Source organism: Pipra filicauda, unplaced genomic scaffold (genome assembly GCF_003945595.2).
Source record: "Pipra filicauda isolate LSUMZ 115617 unplaced genomic scaffold, ASM394559v2 scaffold142_size1944046_pilon, whole genome shotgun sequence".
NCBI classification, from domain to species: domain Eukaryota; kingdom Metazoa; phylum Chordata; class Aves; order Passeriformes; family Pipridae; genus Pipra; species Pipra filicauda.
The window spans coordinates 122,480-139,256 of record NW_024103907.1 but is presented as its reverse complement, the minus strand read 5'-3'; the positions used below and the strand labels follow the sequence as shown (position 1 = coordinate 139,256).

At 35.6% G+C, this 16,777-nt stretch overlaps 1 protein-coding gene across 2 annotated transcripts in view; it reads left to right on the top strand.

The window, feature by feature from the left end:
• NUP58 (nucleoporin 58) overlaps positions 1–16,777 on the top strand; it is a 42,577-nt gene that overhangs the window by 12,275 nt on the left and 13,525 nt on the right. For both annotated transcript variants that reach the window (XM_027713681.2, XM_027713680.2), the window contains exons 7-14: positions 1,195–1,219; positions 1,669–1,734; positions 2,494–2,668; positions 3,983–4,062; positions 4,706–4,824; positions 6,868–6,950; positions 9,967–10,168; positions 16,257–16,355. In XM_027713681.2, coding sequence (XP_027569482.1) covers positions 1,195–1,219; positions 1,669–1,734; positions 2,494–2,668; positions 3,983–4,062; positions 4,706–4,824; positions 6,868–6,950; positions 9,967–10,168; positions 16,257–16,355 — 849 coding nt within the window. The remainder of the gene's footprint in view (positions 1–1,194; positions 1,220–1,668; positions 1,735–2,493; positions 2,669–3,982; positions 4,063–4,705; positions 4,825–6,867; positions 6,951–9,966; positions 10,169–16,256; positions 16,356–16,777) is intronic.

The window sequence follows — 16,777 nt, the reverse complement described above, 5'->3', positions numbered from 1 at the left end:
GAATGTTAAAAAATGTAAAATCTGAAGCACTTGCTTGCCCAGAAAGTAGCAAAATCTGATTTCAAATCTGCATGTTTTACTTTATAAGTATTGTCCTGATGTACAGCAACAACAAAAACAAACAAAAAAAAAAAGAGAAAAAGGTGGCTGGAGAGAGAAAGCAAAGCATATTTAGTTTCCTGCCTAGTTTTTCAGTTATCAGCAGAAAAAGTCCTAAATTCTGGTGTTTATCCCTCCACTTTTTTTTCCTCTCAACTTGCTATAGATTATTTTTTTTTTCCCTTAGCAAAAGGCATAAGGAATGGTTGTGAGTGCAGGATCTCTAATGTACTAGGTGACAGTCTGTAGACAGTTTAAGTAGATGTTGCTTCTAAAAGTAGTAGCTACTCCTGGCAGGAGCACCTGACTTGTGCAACTTAAAACTTAGTTTGTGGCACTAGCATTAACTGCATAGCTACTTTCTGTTTTGGTGGCACTGAGAGCGAAGGCAGAACGTGAATTGGATCCAGCTGAAGATGAAGCCAGTTTCTTGGGCTTTCTGAGTGAGTGTTCTTCCTAGCAGACTGCTGTGGTATGGATGCAATTACTGCCCTTGGCCATAACTAGAAATAGTCATGATCTGTGTTATTCATGGTACTGTTTTCAGCTGTGTTCTGTCACTCAGAGGCATTTGGCATCTTGATCCACAGATGTGTGATTTGGAGTGTGCAGGTGGTAGATAAGCAGTAACATCTTCAGTTCTGTAAAACCTCATTACTGAAGTAGCAGAATTCTTAGGGAACTCCAGTGGGCAAACATTCATTACCTTTGTATTTGAGAGGAAAGTGCTGTTGCTGAATTTAAACACTTGAATGTTTCGTGGGTGCAGGTCTAAGTGAGTTGTGGTTGCATAAACAGGAACAGATTTCTTATGCAACTGCAGTTGTTTATGCATTTGTAGTGACTTACATAGTGCCAAAAGATGTTTTGTGTGCCAAGAAATTAGCACCTCAACTGTTGAAGCATTGGTTGTGAAAAGATAGTTATCTGTGAAGGGGGTGTAAATTAAATCTTTCTTTTATGGCTAGTCTAATCTGTTCCTGCTTATCAAGAGAAACCAAGCAGATGTAGTCATTAGTTCTTCCCTAAAATCTTAAGGTTGTTTTGTTTGTTCTTCAAAGCTTTATTTCTGACCCACAGTTTTTATTTTTCTAGGTGATAAAACAGGAACAAGACCAGAGTAAGTGTTAGATTTTCTTTGCAGTCCATGTCTTATTAGAAAACAGCTAAAAAAATATTTTAGCTTTTCTACTGATTTGATATTGAAAAAAGAGTAGATGTACATAACCAACATTTGCAGTATGAGCAATTTAGTAGTGTTGGTTTGTCATTTTAAATGCGGCAATTCTTCCTTTAAATGCAATACCTACAGCTTATTTGGCAGCTGCTGTAGGCTGGTCATCTGGTCTGAAAAATGGTTTCTGCAAATGTGTATAATGCTTACACCGCAGGCTTGGACCCTGGCATAGTATCAGTAGTGTGTATTAATCCTAATCATTCCTAGCTGCAACATTTCTGCAATGGGTGCAGAACTAATCACTCGCTTGAATGTTTTAGTGATATTTGGTAGTTATGCAAAAATGTTTGGCAATATGAAAGCGCCATCTAAACGTTCATTGTCTCTCATAGAGATAACAAAGCACTGAAGGATGAAAATCTACCTCCAGTAATCTGTCAAGATGTAGAAAATCTACAGTAAGTAGTGGTTTTTATTTGTGATAATTGATTAGCTGAAGTACTGTTGATGCTCTATGTCAGGAACACCCTACTGGAGGCTGCATGGAGCCCAAGGCCTTTTGGCAGGTCAACTTTGAGAACAGAGTAGATGGGTAATTCTAGTAGCTGAAGTCTTAGTCTGACTTTTTTTCAGTCTCTCTTTTTCATGCATTTATGCAAATGGGCCTGCCCAGCAATATGCCCTTAGAATCTTAGCCATCTCTCTCTAGGAGTATTAAGCTTGTTGCACATGTATAGTTAGTATTGAACCTTATGTCCATATTGCATGTGTATTGTGGCTCTCATATGGAGTAGAGAACTGCAAAAGAGCCTTCCCTCAGGCAGGGAGGGAATGGGTTGTAGACTTGGCTGCATGTCACTGTATTTGTGAGTTCAAAATAGTAATTGCTTTTTATAGATGCTATATATTACTACATATATATAGCATTAAAAATATCTTAGTTTGTCACTCAGCATAACATGTTTAAACACTTGCTATTTGAAGTTAAGGGTTTGGGGGAGGGGTTTGTTTTCGTTTCTGTTTTGTACTTTTACAGTATTAGCATGCTAGGAGTTAAGATAGTACTGTGCCATACAGTAATTTTACTGTTCAGTACTTGGTTTTGAAAAAAACAATAACTGTTTAAGTAATGTGACCAAGAGGTAAACAGGTGGGTACTTCAGATTCAATATGTTATGTTTATTTCTTCTTCACCCCCCTCTTTTTACCTTCCCCAGGAAATTTGTGAAAGAACAAAAGCAAGTTCAGGAAGAAATTAGTAGAATGTCCTCTAAAGCAATGCTTAAAGTACAAGAAGACATTAAAGCTTTGAAACAGCTTCTGTCTGTAGTTGCCAGTGGATTACAGAGAAACACTCTTAATATTGACAAGCTGAAAGTTGAAACTGCACAGGTATAAATGAATATAAATTTTGTTATGTAGAGTTTGTATGTTGATTGTTTCATGTAGGAGAACTAGCCTTCTTTATCAGTAAAGTTAACACATGCATCCAAACTAAAACAGTTGTAAAGAAAATGAAAAATTGAATCACTTCTGGTCTATTTGAAGTTATCGGGGGAGACTGAAATCTGTGAACTCAGTATTTTGAGATAAGTACAACAGCAGTAAAAATGACTTTTATTCAGGAAAGCATTCCTACCTAGCAGAGGCAACAGAAGGGAATGTGTGCCCACTTTAGTTCAGTTTCAGTAATATATTCGGCTGCTAGTGAAGACACATTTGTAGCAACGTGCTGGACTCCAGAGCAGCAAAAATGCAAGTATATGTTCTTCTGATGACTTTGAAAATAAACGACCAAACAAAAAACCACCCCATAATATTTCAGGAACCAAAATATCGTAATTAGCACTAGTTTTCATTTAGTGAACTTGAGTCACAGCTCTGTCCACCAGTCTGCATTTTAGCTTTGCAGACAGTTTGAGCTTGAGTTTTGATGCAAGTGCTTTTCAGGTGAAGTTCTGTACCACTTTTTATTTCATCTAGCATGTCAAGTATTGCTATATAAATAAGTAATATTTTATTCTAAAGTAAAAACGTTGATTTTTTTCTGTATTTTATTCTCTAGTTGTGCCTTGCCAACAGTTTTCTGTGAAAACAAAAACTTGTTAATTATATTCTCGTATTTCTGTACGTGACGCAGTTGAGTATAATCACAGAACCAGGCACTGAGAAATTCTTAATGGTAGAGTTATTAGAAATATTAAACAGAAGTGTATGCTGTAATTATCATGCATAACATGATCATTTCCATAGAGAAGCATTTTTCTAAACTAGTTAATATTTTTTAAAAAAGGTAAAATAATCCTTTTTGCTGTTTCTTCTCTTTTAGGTGTGTTACTTCCTTGCATTTGAATGTTCCTTTTTTTCCCCTCTAGTCCTCAGTAATTATAACAATATTTCTGAAGTACAATAGAAAGATCTAATCTCTGACAGCTTAGTGTAATATTTTCTCAACTTTTGAGTGCTTAAAGTGCTTTCAGTATGTGCTATCTTTTTTCCTTCCCCAAACTTCTGTTAGTATTTGCAATTCTCCAACTTTCTTGCAGTCTGTTCTTTGGAGAAATTCTGGTCAGATTCTATCACGATTTTAACGTAAATATATGAAGAAAATACTTTATGTGAACAAATAGTAGAGTCCTAGCTGTTTTTCTTTTTGAACACTCCATACAGAACCTTATATTTTATTAATTTTCCCTATTTATTTAGGAGCTAAAGAATGCAGAAATAGCATTACGAACTCAGAAAACTCCTCCTGGTCTTCAGCACGAAAATACAGCCCCAGCAGAGTGAGTTGCTGTTATTCGTAAAAATAGTCAATGATACAGCTTGAAGAAGAGAAGAAATGAGGAGACCTTATTGCAGCCTTTCAGTACTTAAAAGGGGCTTGTAGAAAAGACAGGGACAGACTTTTTAGGGGGCCTATTAAAACAAGGGGTAATGATTTTAAATTGAAGAGGGTAGATTCAGACTAGATATAAGGAAAAAGTTTTACGATGAGGGTGGTAAAACACTGGAAAAAGTTGCCCAAAGAGGTGGTGAATGCTTCATCCCTGAAAACATTCAAGGTCAGATTGTACAGAACTCTGAGCAACCTGATCTCATTGAAGATATCCATGCTTATGGGAGAGGATTTGGAAGGGACCTTTCAAGGTCATCTAGTTCAACCTAACCATTCTGTGATTCTGTGAACTTATTACAATTTTTTTCTGCTTTTTGTAGCATGGAGTGCTTCATAGAATCAGTGTTTTCTTTCTGCATTTAATTTATCTTAGTGTCTTAGACTTCCAGTAGTAAAGTGATGTCAGTAATGTCATAGAACATAACACTGCAATGAATTGAATGAAAATTGGCTGCTAATACAGATCAGATAAAAAGTATTGGCAAAATAATGAAGTATAATTATACAATTTCTTTGATTTACTCATCTAGCTACTTCAGAATCTTGGTCGAACAGTTTGAAGTACAGCTGCAGCAATACAGGCAACAAATAGAAGAACTGGAAAATCATCTTGCTACTCAAGCAAATAATTCACACATAACTCCACAAGGTAAACATTTCAGTTTTAATCTTTCATACATGAAGAATTAAGCAAACTTATACCTTTAACATAAACTTAGTAATTAATCTCTCTCCTCTCTTGTTATTGTTGGCTTTTCTCATTTAATGTACAGAAATTAGTGTTGAGATGTATTCCTTAGTTCTTCAATGTAAGAATTTGAAATTAAAGGTTAAATTCATAAAGGTTCTTGAGCTTTTGAAGATGGATCCAGTTTCTGAGGTGTGATTTGTAAGCTTGGTTTGTTTTGACATCCATATCTCCCTCCAGCATCTAGGTGATGTCTGGCACCTTCTATCTTGCACTGGGCTGTCTGACCAAGCAAATAGGAGTGCCTCCTCTGCCAGCTCCAGGTCAAAATGGGAACTTTTCCTTAGTTTGGAGCCTGTTGGTATTGCCTTCAGCTCTGATCGACTAAGAAAATTTAGTCTTGTTTGCTGCCACATCATTCAATCTTGAGAAAACCTTTCTGGTTAAAGAATACTTACCTCTGGACAGTAGTCTTCTACTGTTTGGTTACCATTCCTGTGATCGCAGACAGTTTTATCTTTTGGGCCATTTTAGATACAGGTCCTGCAATAAGTAGTGATTTCAAGTGCATGTCTTTCTGTGCTAAATGATATTTGTAAATCTTGCCATCACAGGATGGTACATAAACTATGGACCTTATATGTCAAAAAGAAAGAGGACTGTGTAGACCTAGCTTCCAGAGTAGAAAATCTGCTGAATCTTGAGGGTCCTCTCTTTTTCTGTGTGGCCTTCTTGTTCATCAAGAGTATGAGAGGGATGCCTTCACAGATTTTCCTAAGGTTTTTCAGCAGTTTCTGCTAGAATCTAAAGGTTCCTTGCTTGTGTGGACAAGGCTTAATCTGTTGTGCCAGTACGAGCATACTGTCAACAAATGATGTCAACACTGTATTGCATATGTATCCTTTACCATACAGGAAAAACATAGTTTGCCATGCAGGACTCCATGACTCAGAATGTCCTTAAAATTTTGAAGTGTCTAGTATTCAGTATCAATAAATTGCCTCCAGAGTCTTTGGAAACTTGTGGCCAGTCTTCCTAGACACCACTGCCTTCACAACCCTGCAGGGTGGCATGACGCTAATTCCACAGTTTTTTGATTTTATAATGGAGAATTTCCCCTATGGACAGGCAGACATTTTCAGTTCAAGAATCATTGCCAGACCATGCATCTTCAAGAACTTGATAGCTATTATTTGCATTTCAGTCGGTTATATGCATCCTTCAGAGGAAATGCAGCTGATCTTTTTACAATAAAAGACCACTTCAGCATTCTTCTGTCCTCCACTTTTGTACATTGCTTCTTTGAGAAAAGCATTTTTTTGTCAGCAGATGCCTCATTTTGTCAAAATCTTTGAGATTTCCCTTTTAATACTAAAATTTTATGTTAGTTGGGTCAATGCCCTGAAAATACTTTCATATCTTTGTAGGACGTGGGATATCCTAAATACAAGACTTTTGTGAGCAAGAAGCTCCCTGTTGTTTTTCTTTGTTTATGATGTGCTTGTGGGTTGAGCTAGATTAAGAGTTCCCATGATGCTTGTTAAAATTATGTCTTTTAAATGTAAAAGATCTTCCATTCTACTGCTGTCTCTGACAAAATCAACTGAACACCTAATGGTGCTTTAAGTCAGAAAGAGTGGAAAATATATACAAATGCAAGAAAATTTCACTTAACTGTATATAGGTAAAAGCTGATAAGGTGAAAATGTTCCTTTGTAATTGGATAAAGTTAGTTTAAATATTATTTTTAGCTTTGCAGATGATAGAATCATAGGTAACTATTTACTGTATATATAAAAATAAATCTGAGAAAAGAGTACTTTTCAAAATAAAGTTTGAAGCCTTGTGTCACCCAATTGCTGTAATCCTGTATTTCTTATAGACATTAACTTGTTTACATGCTTGTGCTCTATGGGTTTTGGGTGAGCTTCTTAATTTAGTATAAATACTAAATCTTCTGGTAATGAGATTGTCACTTACCAGCCTTTTACATGCCTCTTACAGATTTGTCTATGGCTATGCAGAAAATCTATCAAACATTTGTAGCTTTAGCTGCACAACTTCAATCAATCCATGAAAATGTAAAGGTATGTTGTTTTCATGTGTTCCTGTGTATTTAGTGAAAGGACTGCAAAGAGTTGTTTTTTTTTGAAAATATATCTTTAGGTTTTCTTTTTTCTTTTTTTCCCCCTTCTGTTAATTTCACTGCTTCTAAAAATTTTCAAACTGTCCTAGAGAAGTGCTTTGATTAAAAAAGTAACTTTTGTTCAAAACTGAAGTCTAATGTGAAGTATTTACTGGTAGTAATGATAGCAACTGGCCTCAATCACTTGGGTTACAAAATGTTTTTCATTTAACTCCTTTCCTTATAACTGTTGATCAGTTTTTGAAATGTCTTTGATTTCATGCTTTTATATTTTGATTTTTGCCTAATGACCTCTTGATCTCAAACAAAGATGATTTAAATCTACTCTTGATCAAATAGGTAATAGGAGAAAAAAAAGTAAGTTTCCATATGTAAGATTTTTCAGCATATCAAAGAATTGAGGTTAAAATTGTATTCTGACTAGTTTAATTTCTTTGAACCTGGATTTCATGGTAAGTTGTATGTATAGAAGGAAAAAAGACTACTGTGAAAAAAATGCTTATGTATCAAAGGTCCTAGTTAGGTCATTTTTTTTCCATCATGGACTCTGGCTTGATTTTTCCCATTTACAATTCTGGAGATGTTGACAAAATGTCACTGTTCTACAATCCATAATTTTTTTGAAAACATCAGAACCCTTCTTGGTTACAAAAAACAAAACAAACCAACTTGGAGAGGAGTACAAGTGTTTGTTTCTGCTTAGTGACTTCCTTAATGGAAATAGATATCTTAAATCTTATTTCCTTCTCTAAGCTTCTTCTGCAAAGTATTGTTAGTTCTCTAAACATCTGAAATTTTTTACTTTTCCTGAATAAAGTTCAGGAATACTGAGGATCTTGTATGATCTAGATTGCTTGGATGGCATTGCTTCTGTCAGCATAGATCTGTAAACCAGATACTCACTGGTTTACAGCTACCTGCCATCAGATATTTGTGCTGCTCTTGGTTAACTCTGTTTTGGTAACAGGTATGGAATATGTAAAATCCTCCATATTTTCAGCAGAATTACACAAAAAATGTCCTGAATATCTTCAGGGCTGTTCACTTCCGAGATGTCTGTGTAGCCTGAACTCATGCAGTGGTCTTTGTGCTGAGTTATTGTTGTTCTTCAGTATGAACAGCCAGATTAGTATGCAAGTATAAGCAATAGTATCTTCAGTACCTTGCCAGTGTGACTGAATAGGAAAGACCTTTCTTCAGTTTAAGTAGTATTCTGTTGCTTGAAACTAAGGAGATGGTTTGAGGATTTTTCTTTTGAGAAATTTTTTTGAGATTTAGTCTAGTTGGTAGATATGAATGCTGATACTTTGGAAGACAATTCAAAGCTAAAGCTTCAAAAACCAGAAAAACGAATGTAATGCTAAAGTGTCAGGTGTCATTATAACCATCTGTTTTAGTTTATCGGCTACAAGATGCTGGGAGGGGAGAGCAGTTTTGAAATTGCTGTCTCTCCCTTATCTGATGGTTGTGATGTGGTTTGTGAAGGCAGAGCTGTGATCGCAATTCATTCCTTTGCCCAAAGTAGGCTTTCTGGTTTGCACATACACTTTGATTCAAAGGTCTGAAGTTGTAAAAATAAAAAAAAACAAACCAAAAAAACCCACCAAACCAAAAAAATAACCAACACATGGCCTGAAACATCTTTGCGTGGGGTTGCTAAATATATTTATATAGTGTATGAACATGCATTCTGTATCCCAGGTCAGTGAAAAGTAAAATATGCTTGGGCACAATTTGAGTAGGAAATGTCATTATCTACTATTATCATTCAGCACAGATTAGCCTTAAGAACTGCTCTACGATGTCTCATGGCATTTGTCAGCTCCTAGAGCAGTGAGTATGGCATTGTATTAAATTTCATCAGAGTTCTACAAATGCCTTTTCTCTCCAAAGACAGTACTCCTGATGTGATAGTGAAGTTATTCTTTTGTGTGTTGCGTGCTGTTGCTGGTAGATTTGGGATTACAGCTGTTCAAATCCTGAGTCAGAATTTTTGGACTGTAAACTCCTTTTCTAGGAAACAAGCATACCTTTGGCCAGGAATACAGAACGTAGTATGCCTTCCGTGAAATTGAATCTGTTGTTCTTTAATAAGTATATTGCATTTAAAGATTTTCTTTTGTAAGATGGAAGTCATTCTATCAGTTATTTAGTAAAAGCTATTTATACTTTTTATGTTACCTAAGATATCCTTAGTTTCCTCATCTGTGACAGGTAGAAATTGCTCATGATCAACAGGCCTTGCTGGTATTGCCACAGAAGGTGGTGGGGTTTTGAGGAGGGAAAGGGCAAGTGGAGGGGGGGGCACAAGACAACAGGCTTGGACTACTTCTTACCCCAAGGCAGAATGATCTATTGCATTTGGACTGTGTAATATCAATAATGAAATGCATCAGAAACAAGAGTGAATTCTAAAATACTGGTAGTTTCTTTAGCTTTGTGCTAAGAAAGAAATGCTAAAGTGAAAGGAAGGAAAGACAGGTGAAGGTGATAGGTGAGCAAAAGCAGACTCCATGAAGAAAGGGTAGCACTGAAGAAAGGGTTGTTATTTTATAAGCTAGTAATGTGTCTTTATTTTGCCTCTTAGATCAGCTAGTACAGTGATACAAATTGAATTGTCCTGATTTGCACCAACTTTGAAAGATTTGGATACCATTTAGTATGTTAGTCTATTATGCTTGAATGCTTTGCAAAATTTAAGTAAGGAACCTGTTCTGGCTGTATCTGATGCAAATCAGTTCTTTCTAGCTCATAGCCCGACAAGGGTTTTTTGGGTTATGGGGGGCCTTCTTGTTTGTTTTGGTGATGGTGTTTGTTGGTTTGGTGGGTTTTTTTTTGGGGGGGGGGGCTTTGTGGTTTTTGTTTTTGTTTTTTTTTTAGGAAATGTTATTCCTTATTAAGTTACGGGTTTATGTCAGATACATGGCACTAAAATGATTCCCTCCCACCCCTTTCAGATGCTCAAAGACCAATACCTTGGCTACAGGAAAAGCTTTCTGGGAGATGCAATGGATGTGTTTGAGGCAAGACGAACAGAAGCTAAGAAGTGGCAAAGCGCGCCACGTGTTACCACTGGACCGACTCCTTTCAGCAACATACCAAATGCAGCAGCCGTTGCGATGGCTGCAACACTTACTCAGCAGCAACAGCCTGCTACAGGTCTGAGTGCATTCAAGTTATAGATTATTAGTGTTACCACAATAGTAAATTTGTGTAAAATTTTCTATGAAGTCTTCCTGTGTGTTAGACTAAAAATCTAAACGTTGTGATAAACAAAGTTACTGATACATAGCCAATAGAAAAATGCAGGGTAGACTTAGCAATAATTATACAACAGATACTTAATCTTGTGAATTTACTTGTATTAGTGATATTTACTGTATTGTTCTAACTTACCCCTTGGAATGTGAGTCTTCACTCTTAAGTAACGTCCCTGAATACACATAGTATAGCCTCTTTCCAGAAACTGTATTGTTATAGTAAATTATTTTAAATTGGCGAGGAGAGAATATCTAAATGCATACTATCTTTTTCCTATGTAAAATTAACAATGCATTTTTATATAGCACTTTGGAACTGTAAAATAAAAAACGCTGCAGAACAGGAAGGATAGTGCAGCAAACATCTGTAGAATAGGAAGTCAGGTGCCTGGCTTATTTTATAGCCAACTCCTTTGTCAGTGTGGTGTTGGAGCAGTTTTTGCTGGCCATTCTGCTGTTGTGAATAAGTAGTAGAGGAAGTAGAGTGGGTCAGTGGTTCCGCATGCGTGTAAGAGGAAGACCAAAACAGAGGAAATCTGTGACCCACTGCTAATGAAGAATGGATATGTATGGCAAAGGAAATCACTTAAGGCACCTTAATTGACACTGTTATTCTAACCAACCCTCTCTGAGAGGGATTCCAGAATGTAGAGAACTGACTTAATATGTCATCATTGAACAGAAATGAGGTAAATTCCATTTAATTTTACTTGAACATGGATATGTGTCTATGTCAGCAAATTATGAAAAGCATTCATTCCACTGTTTATTTTCTAAAATGTTTATCATAGGTGTACTGAAAGTCATATTAGCTCCTTCTCTTGTCTTATAACAACAGTTATATTTTGAATGATTCTAGTTAAAAACTTATGCAGCAATCACCGTAAGTTTGACAAATTATTAGACTGTCCTTGCTTTTTCCTTAAGAGGAAAATACAATGTGCTTCCAGCCCTGGCTCTTCTAAACAGCAAGGAGATGGGTTTAAATGACAAATACGCCAAAATATTTTGAACACAACAAAATACAAAGTCTTTATGAAATACTTCTCTTCTACATTTCAGTCACAGGCCACAGTCTTTTTGTTGCTGCTATGTTAATCCATGGAAATTTTGTTGAAATGATGTCTACAAAAATGTATGGTTTTAAATAGAAAACATGAGATAATGTCACACTTCAGGGTTTTTAATACAGATAGGACTGTGGCTTGTGCAGCTTAATGTTGCCAAAGTAGTTCACCCTTTCTTGATCTTTTTCCTTGTCTTATATTTGGTTTTTTCAAATACTTTTTACAGTCATTACAGGATTAGTTCTTTATGAAAGACATACACTTGGGATGTCACATTTAAAAGTCATTCCTGCATTTTCATGAATTGAGGTGAGGGGTTTGAAGTTCCTGGACTTACTAGTCCAGATTCAAGGGAGCTGCTAATAACTTCAGTTAGCTTATGCCACTTACGGCACGACTTTGTGAATATTCTCTTAGGAATAGGAGTGAAGAGAGGAAGGAAAAAAAAAAAAAGAAGAAGAAAAAAGGCAGAATTGACCTTTACCAACAGAACTGAGGTGACTCTACTATAACATTTTATAGTGAAAGGAGCAAATGGGAGTGTGTGTAGGTTGGTTTGGATTTTTGATTTTGTGTTGGTTTTTTTTTTTGTTGTTGTTTTTTGGGGTTTTTTTTGGTTTGTTTGAACTGAGTATTTCAAAAGCCAAAAATGTGCCAACTACAAGATTGATGCAGATAGAGCAAGGCCATTAACTTACATCAAACATACCAACAGAAGTAGGTGACAATATTTTTTTACTACATTTTCAGTTGGAATACTTTTACCCTCCATGCAGCTTACTTGAAGACCTGGAGAAATAGAGATAGATTGATGTTTTAAGTGGCACTTCAAGAATACTTAAAACTCTTAAAAAGTAGGGTTAGATGAATAGAAAAGGTACTTCGAGTTTCTTCTAGTTCAAAAATAGAATTAGTCAGGCCTAAACTATTTCAGAGATGTCTTGAAGTCCTAAAAGCATGCTGGATGGGAGCATTTCATAGCTTTCCTAAATTACTGATTTCAGTGCTTGACTTTCTCCCAGTTTCAGATTAAGGCTGCCACTTTTTGTCTTAGTTTTAGTGGAAAAGGAGGAGAATCTGTTCTTTCAGTTTTGCAGGAATCTTAGTTTTCCCTCTTATTTTTCTTTTCCTTGTTTGAGTTTTCAGATGGCCATTTGCTGCAGTAGAACTGCAAATGCTTCATGTTTTAACTTTGTATTATGTTATGATTTGGATAAACTATCTTCTACAAGTTAAAATTGTGCATATTTCTATGCAAGACCTAGATCCTGAAGGGTGGGGTAGATGAGGGATAACAGAAGGTTCTGAGAGAAAAGACTGTGAAATGAGGTGTATGTAAAGAAGGGGCAGGGGGTCTGTGTAATACCTGACCTGCTGTTGCTGTTCTTGAAGATAAGAATAAAACAAAAAAACTAATCTGGCCTTTGAAGTTTCTAACTAAAATGTAATACACGGTACTCTAGTATTGAGGAATCAGGATGCTTAGTCTTTTTTAAAAAAATATTTGATGTTTACGCGGTTAAGTCTTTCATAAATGAAGTTAGAGTTAGTTACTGTTCTTTCTCTGAAAAAGATAAAAAATAATTTATTTTAAATTTGCTTTCAGAAGTCAAAAGTTTAATAGCTACATCTAAGCTGTGGGATCAGGGAATGCCAGTTCCTGGGTGTAGATAGGCACCCTGTGTTCTCTCTGTATGCCAAGACGTGTCTGGCTTCTATTGAAATAGATAAAGCCAGTGGATCCTGGCCATATGGAAGAAAGGGAGCAAAGATGCACTCCACTGGGCACCTGGGATGGATAATCAGGACACCAGGACTGTGGTGTGCACATTGAAGCACAATTTTTGTGCAGTTTTTTGAAGCTAGAGTTATTAAAATTATGCTTAACTTTTGTCTGCACACAACCTTTCTCTCTAGTTTAGCGTTTTTGGTCCGAGCACAGCTTTGTTGATAGCAGTGAGGCTGGTTATGCTTTTGTGCCATAGCAGCTGGAATTTTAAGCTCTGCCTCACCTGCACCTTCCCTGGGAAATCTTGAACAGCATGGAAGTTAAAGTGATGGTGGCTAATCTACCTATTATTATTGATTGGACTACAGTAAGATTTTTAGAGGAAATTAAATCCTAGAGCACTGAGTCATTATTTAACTCAGTTGGTTAGAGCATGGTGCTTATAACGCCAAGGTTGTGAGTTCAATCCCCTTATGGGCCATTCACTTAAGAGCTGGACTCTATCCTTGTGGGTCCCTTCCAACTCCAAGCATTCTATGATTTTAATTCTGTGAGACCTGTAAATGTGTGAGGTTGAAACTGATCTTTCTTGGGTAAGACTAAATTGTTTTAAAGAAAGGCTTTTCTTCAAGCTCACCTTTTCTCCTCTAAAAATACAATATCCCCCAACAACTTAGTTACTCTCTCCTTAGCTGGTGAAGTACAGAGTTAGTCAAAGCTTGATCAAGCTGTTAGCATGCTTTGTTATGTTTTGACTTGATTCAGTATGAGATTCAAGTGCTAATGGGAAACGATACTGAAATCCTTATAGCACTTAAAAATTTTATTGTGTGGTTTAATTTTAACCAAGGTTAGTATCAGCCAGTGTATTACTTTGTCAGAATCAGATCTAAGTTGTGACACTAAATTTGCTCACTCTTTGGACCAGCTGTGATTTAAAAATTGCAGAATGTCACTAGGAAATCTGGCTGACCTGTCTGGACTCTCTGTAATGGGTCCTATTCATTAAACTGAAATGCTCTACAGGGCAAAATATATCAAGTTTTAAAATGTTAAAATACTTGTTATAAAGAATTTGTCTCGTACCTATAATAGCCAGAAGTGCCATTTTTTTATTCTTTTTTTGCTAGTGCTTTTGGCATCGAAGAATCTTGCTTGTTTTTTGCCGGTGAAGATTATGTTTATTTACAAGAACTATAAGTAGTGATGATACCTTCATAACATTATGGTACAAAATCAACAAATATCATATGCTGTTGCTCAGTGAAAAGCTTGCTAGCCTAAGGAATAAGATGCTGTTTTATATGATCTGAGGTGTTTTAGTATAATGTTTTTACTGCATGTTGCATTTGGTAAAAAGCTTGGCCTGGAGGACTGTAGTGATTTGTTTAAAAGGTCTTCCACTAACAGTGCCTCCTACTGAGACAGAAACCTGTGTACTTGAGAAGGAACTGGATATGTGTTTTTGAATTCTTTTACTTTATTAGATTACTGATTTGTGTAGGGGGGTTTGTTTTTTTTATTGTTAACAATTTTTTTCTTATTTTTAAAGAGCTGCTAGGTAGACGTATCAGTATTTAAACTGGATGTAAACAACTTTTAGTTTGAAATCTATGTGAAATTTTGTAATTGCAACACCTGATATACTTTTTTAAGTTGAAAAAAATAGCTCGGGTTTCCCAACTATTCCCTGCTAAGCAGAGACTGAAAGCTAACAACTTTAGTTGCCCTTAAAATTTAGTTTTAACACTACTTTGAGTATACAGATGTTATTCAGCTGGGATCACATAAGAATTTTGTGTTCCTAGCAAAAAATGTTACTTTTCAATATACAGTGCCTTTCACTTGATTCAAAATGATTTTCCATTTAGATATTCAAATACTGAAATTATTTTAAAAGCTTGAAATAGTTACATTTTAAAATTCTGTATAAATATTACTAATGTGAAATTTTGTAGTGAAAAGGAAGAAAGTTTGAATGAAAGTAGCCCAAGTGTGATAATGGTTTAGGAAAAAGGCTAAAATCATCTGAGCTTTATAGTAATATTTGAATAAGTCATCACTTTCACAGATACAGTATGTAAAGTATGATCAAAGATGAAGATGCTATCTTGAGCAAAGGTGTGGATGTCTGTGGATTAAGAGTTTGGCACTGTATTTTATCTTCAATGGTTAAACTTTTTAAATAGTGCACTGGAAACTGTTTGAAAAAGACAGGAATATAAGATTGTACTGTGAAAACTGTCAAAATATATTAATTATTTATCAGAATTAATTATTTTAAAATGTGTTAGTAATGGGCTAGCAAGTTGATTGTTTATTCCCCAAGTTTAAGGAGAAAAAAAAAAGGAACTGAGGCTGTAAATTTCATCTTGGCAGACTGCAATTGTTTTTTGACAGTCCTGCATCTTATTGCGAATATGCAGGGAAAGTACTGTCAACTTTTTTAAATTATGGAACAAACTCTGAAATTTTGAATGTATCTAATTCATTAAGGTACACAGAACTGTGCCTTTTGTAAATGCTTATTTAAACAGGTGGTTTTACCTTATTGAATGGTGTTATGTAGCAGAGCTTAACAGAACTCAGTTATCACTTGTGTGGAAAAAAATGAATTGTCATGTTACTGTGTACTTGACTTGCTTAAAAATGAACAATAAATTTAATAAAATAAAGTCATTGTCTTGTTTTTTATCTTAGTGCTCTGTTTAAATTTGGATGGAATACTTAAGTAGTTTTGAAGAATCCTCTTTATTAAATTAACTTTAGGTAATACAGTTTTAGTTACATTAGGGTCAGTTCTTATGTTTTTAATTTGAAGGTTTTCCCTTACTCTGATTCCATTAATAAGGTGGCAAAATATTGTTACTTGTGAGTTATCTCAAAGTTTTGATTAATGTTTTAAAGTTTAAGGTGAGACTAGTTAACTTTTAAAAATACTGAATTGTGTTCTTATGTTATCAGTTTTGACTAGTTTCACCTTATTACAATCAGTGTTTTCTTAGATTTTTACTAGGTGAATGTAGAGTCAGTCAGTTAAGTGAGAAATTTTAATGAGGTAAAATTTGGGATCTTAATGGGATTTGTTGAAAGCAATGATGTTCACATTATCAAATACTTGAATAAGTAAATAAAGGACCTCTTTACTATGAAAGAGTAAGGCAAGTTTGTTCTCATTTTTTTTATACCAGGGCCACAGCCATCTCTGGGAGTTAGTTTTGGAACGCCATTCGGCTCAGGTATTGGCACTGGCTTGCAATCAAGTGGCTTAGGTTCTTCAAGCCTTGGAGGTACACTTTAACTTTTCTAATCTTTCATTGAATTTATTCTGCACATCTGAATCTCTTGCAAACCTTTAACTCTGCTAGGAGGATGATCTGTTTCAGGGAAAGACCTTAAAATTTCAGAGGTCTGTGCTTTCCAGGCTTCTTCCTGCCTTGCAGAAGGAGTTGCTAAGGCTAAGCCATTGTAGTGAAAACTCAGGATAAACAGGAAGAGGTAATCACAAAGAAACTGTGCTCTTAAAGCTAGGGAAGTACATCCATTTGTAACTCCAACTTGACTTAATTTTACATATATGAAAGTTATACACCTGAGACATTAGACTATGCTGTAGCTCATCCATAGAGGTTTTTCACTTGTTAACTATAGGGACACTTTCTGCTTGGATTGAGGCAAGAATGAATCTTAAAAAATTACTACAGTTCTGGGA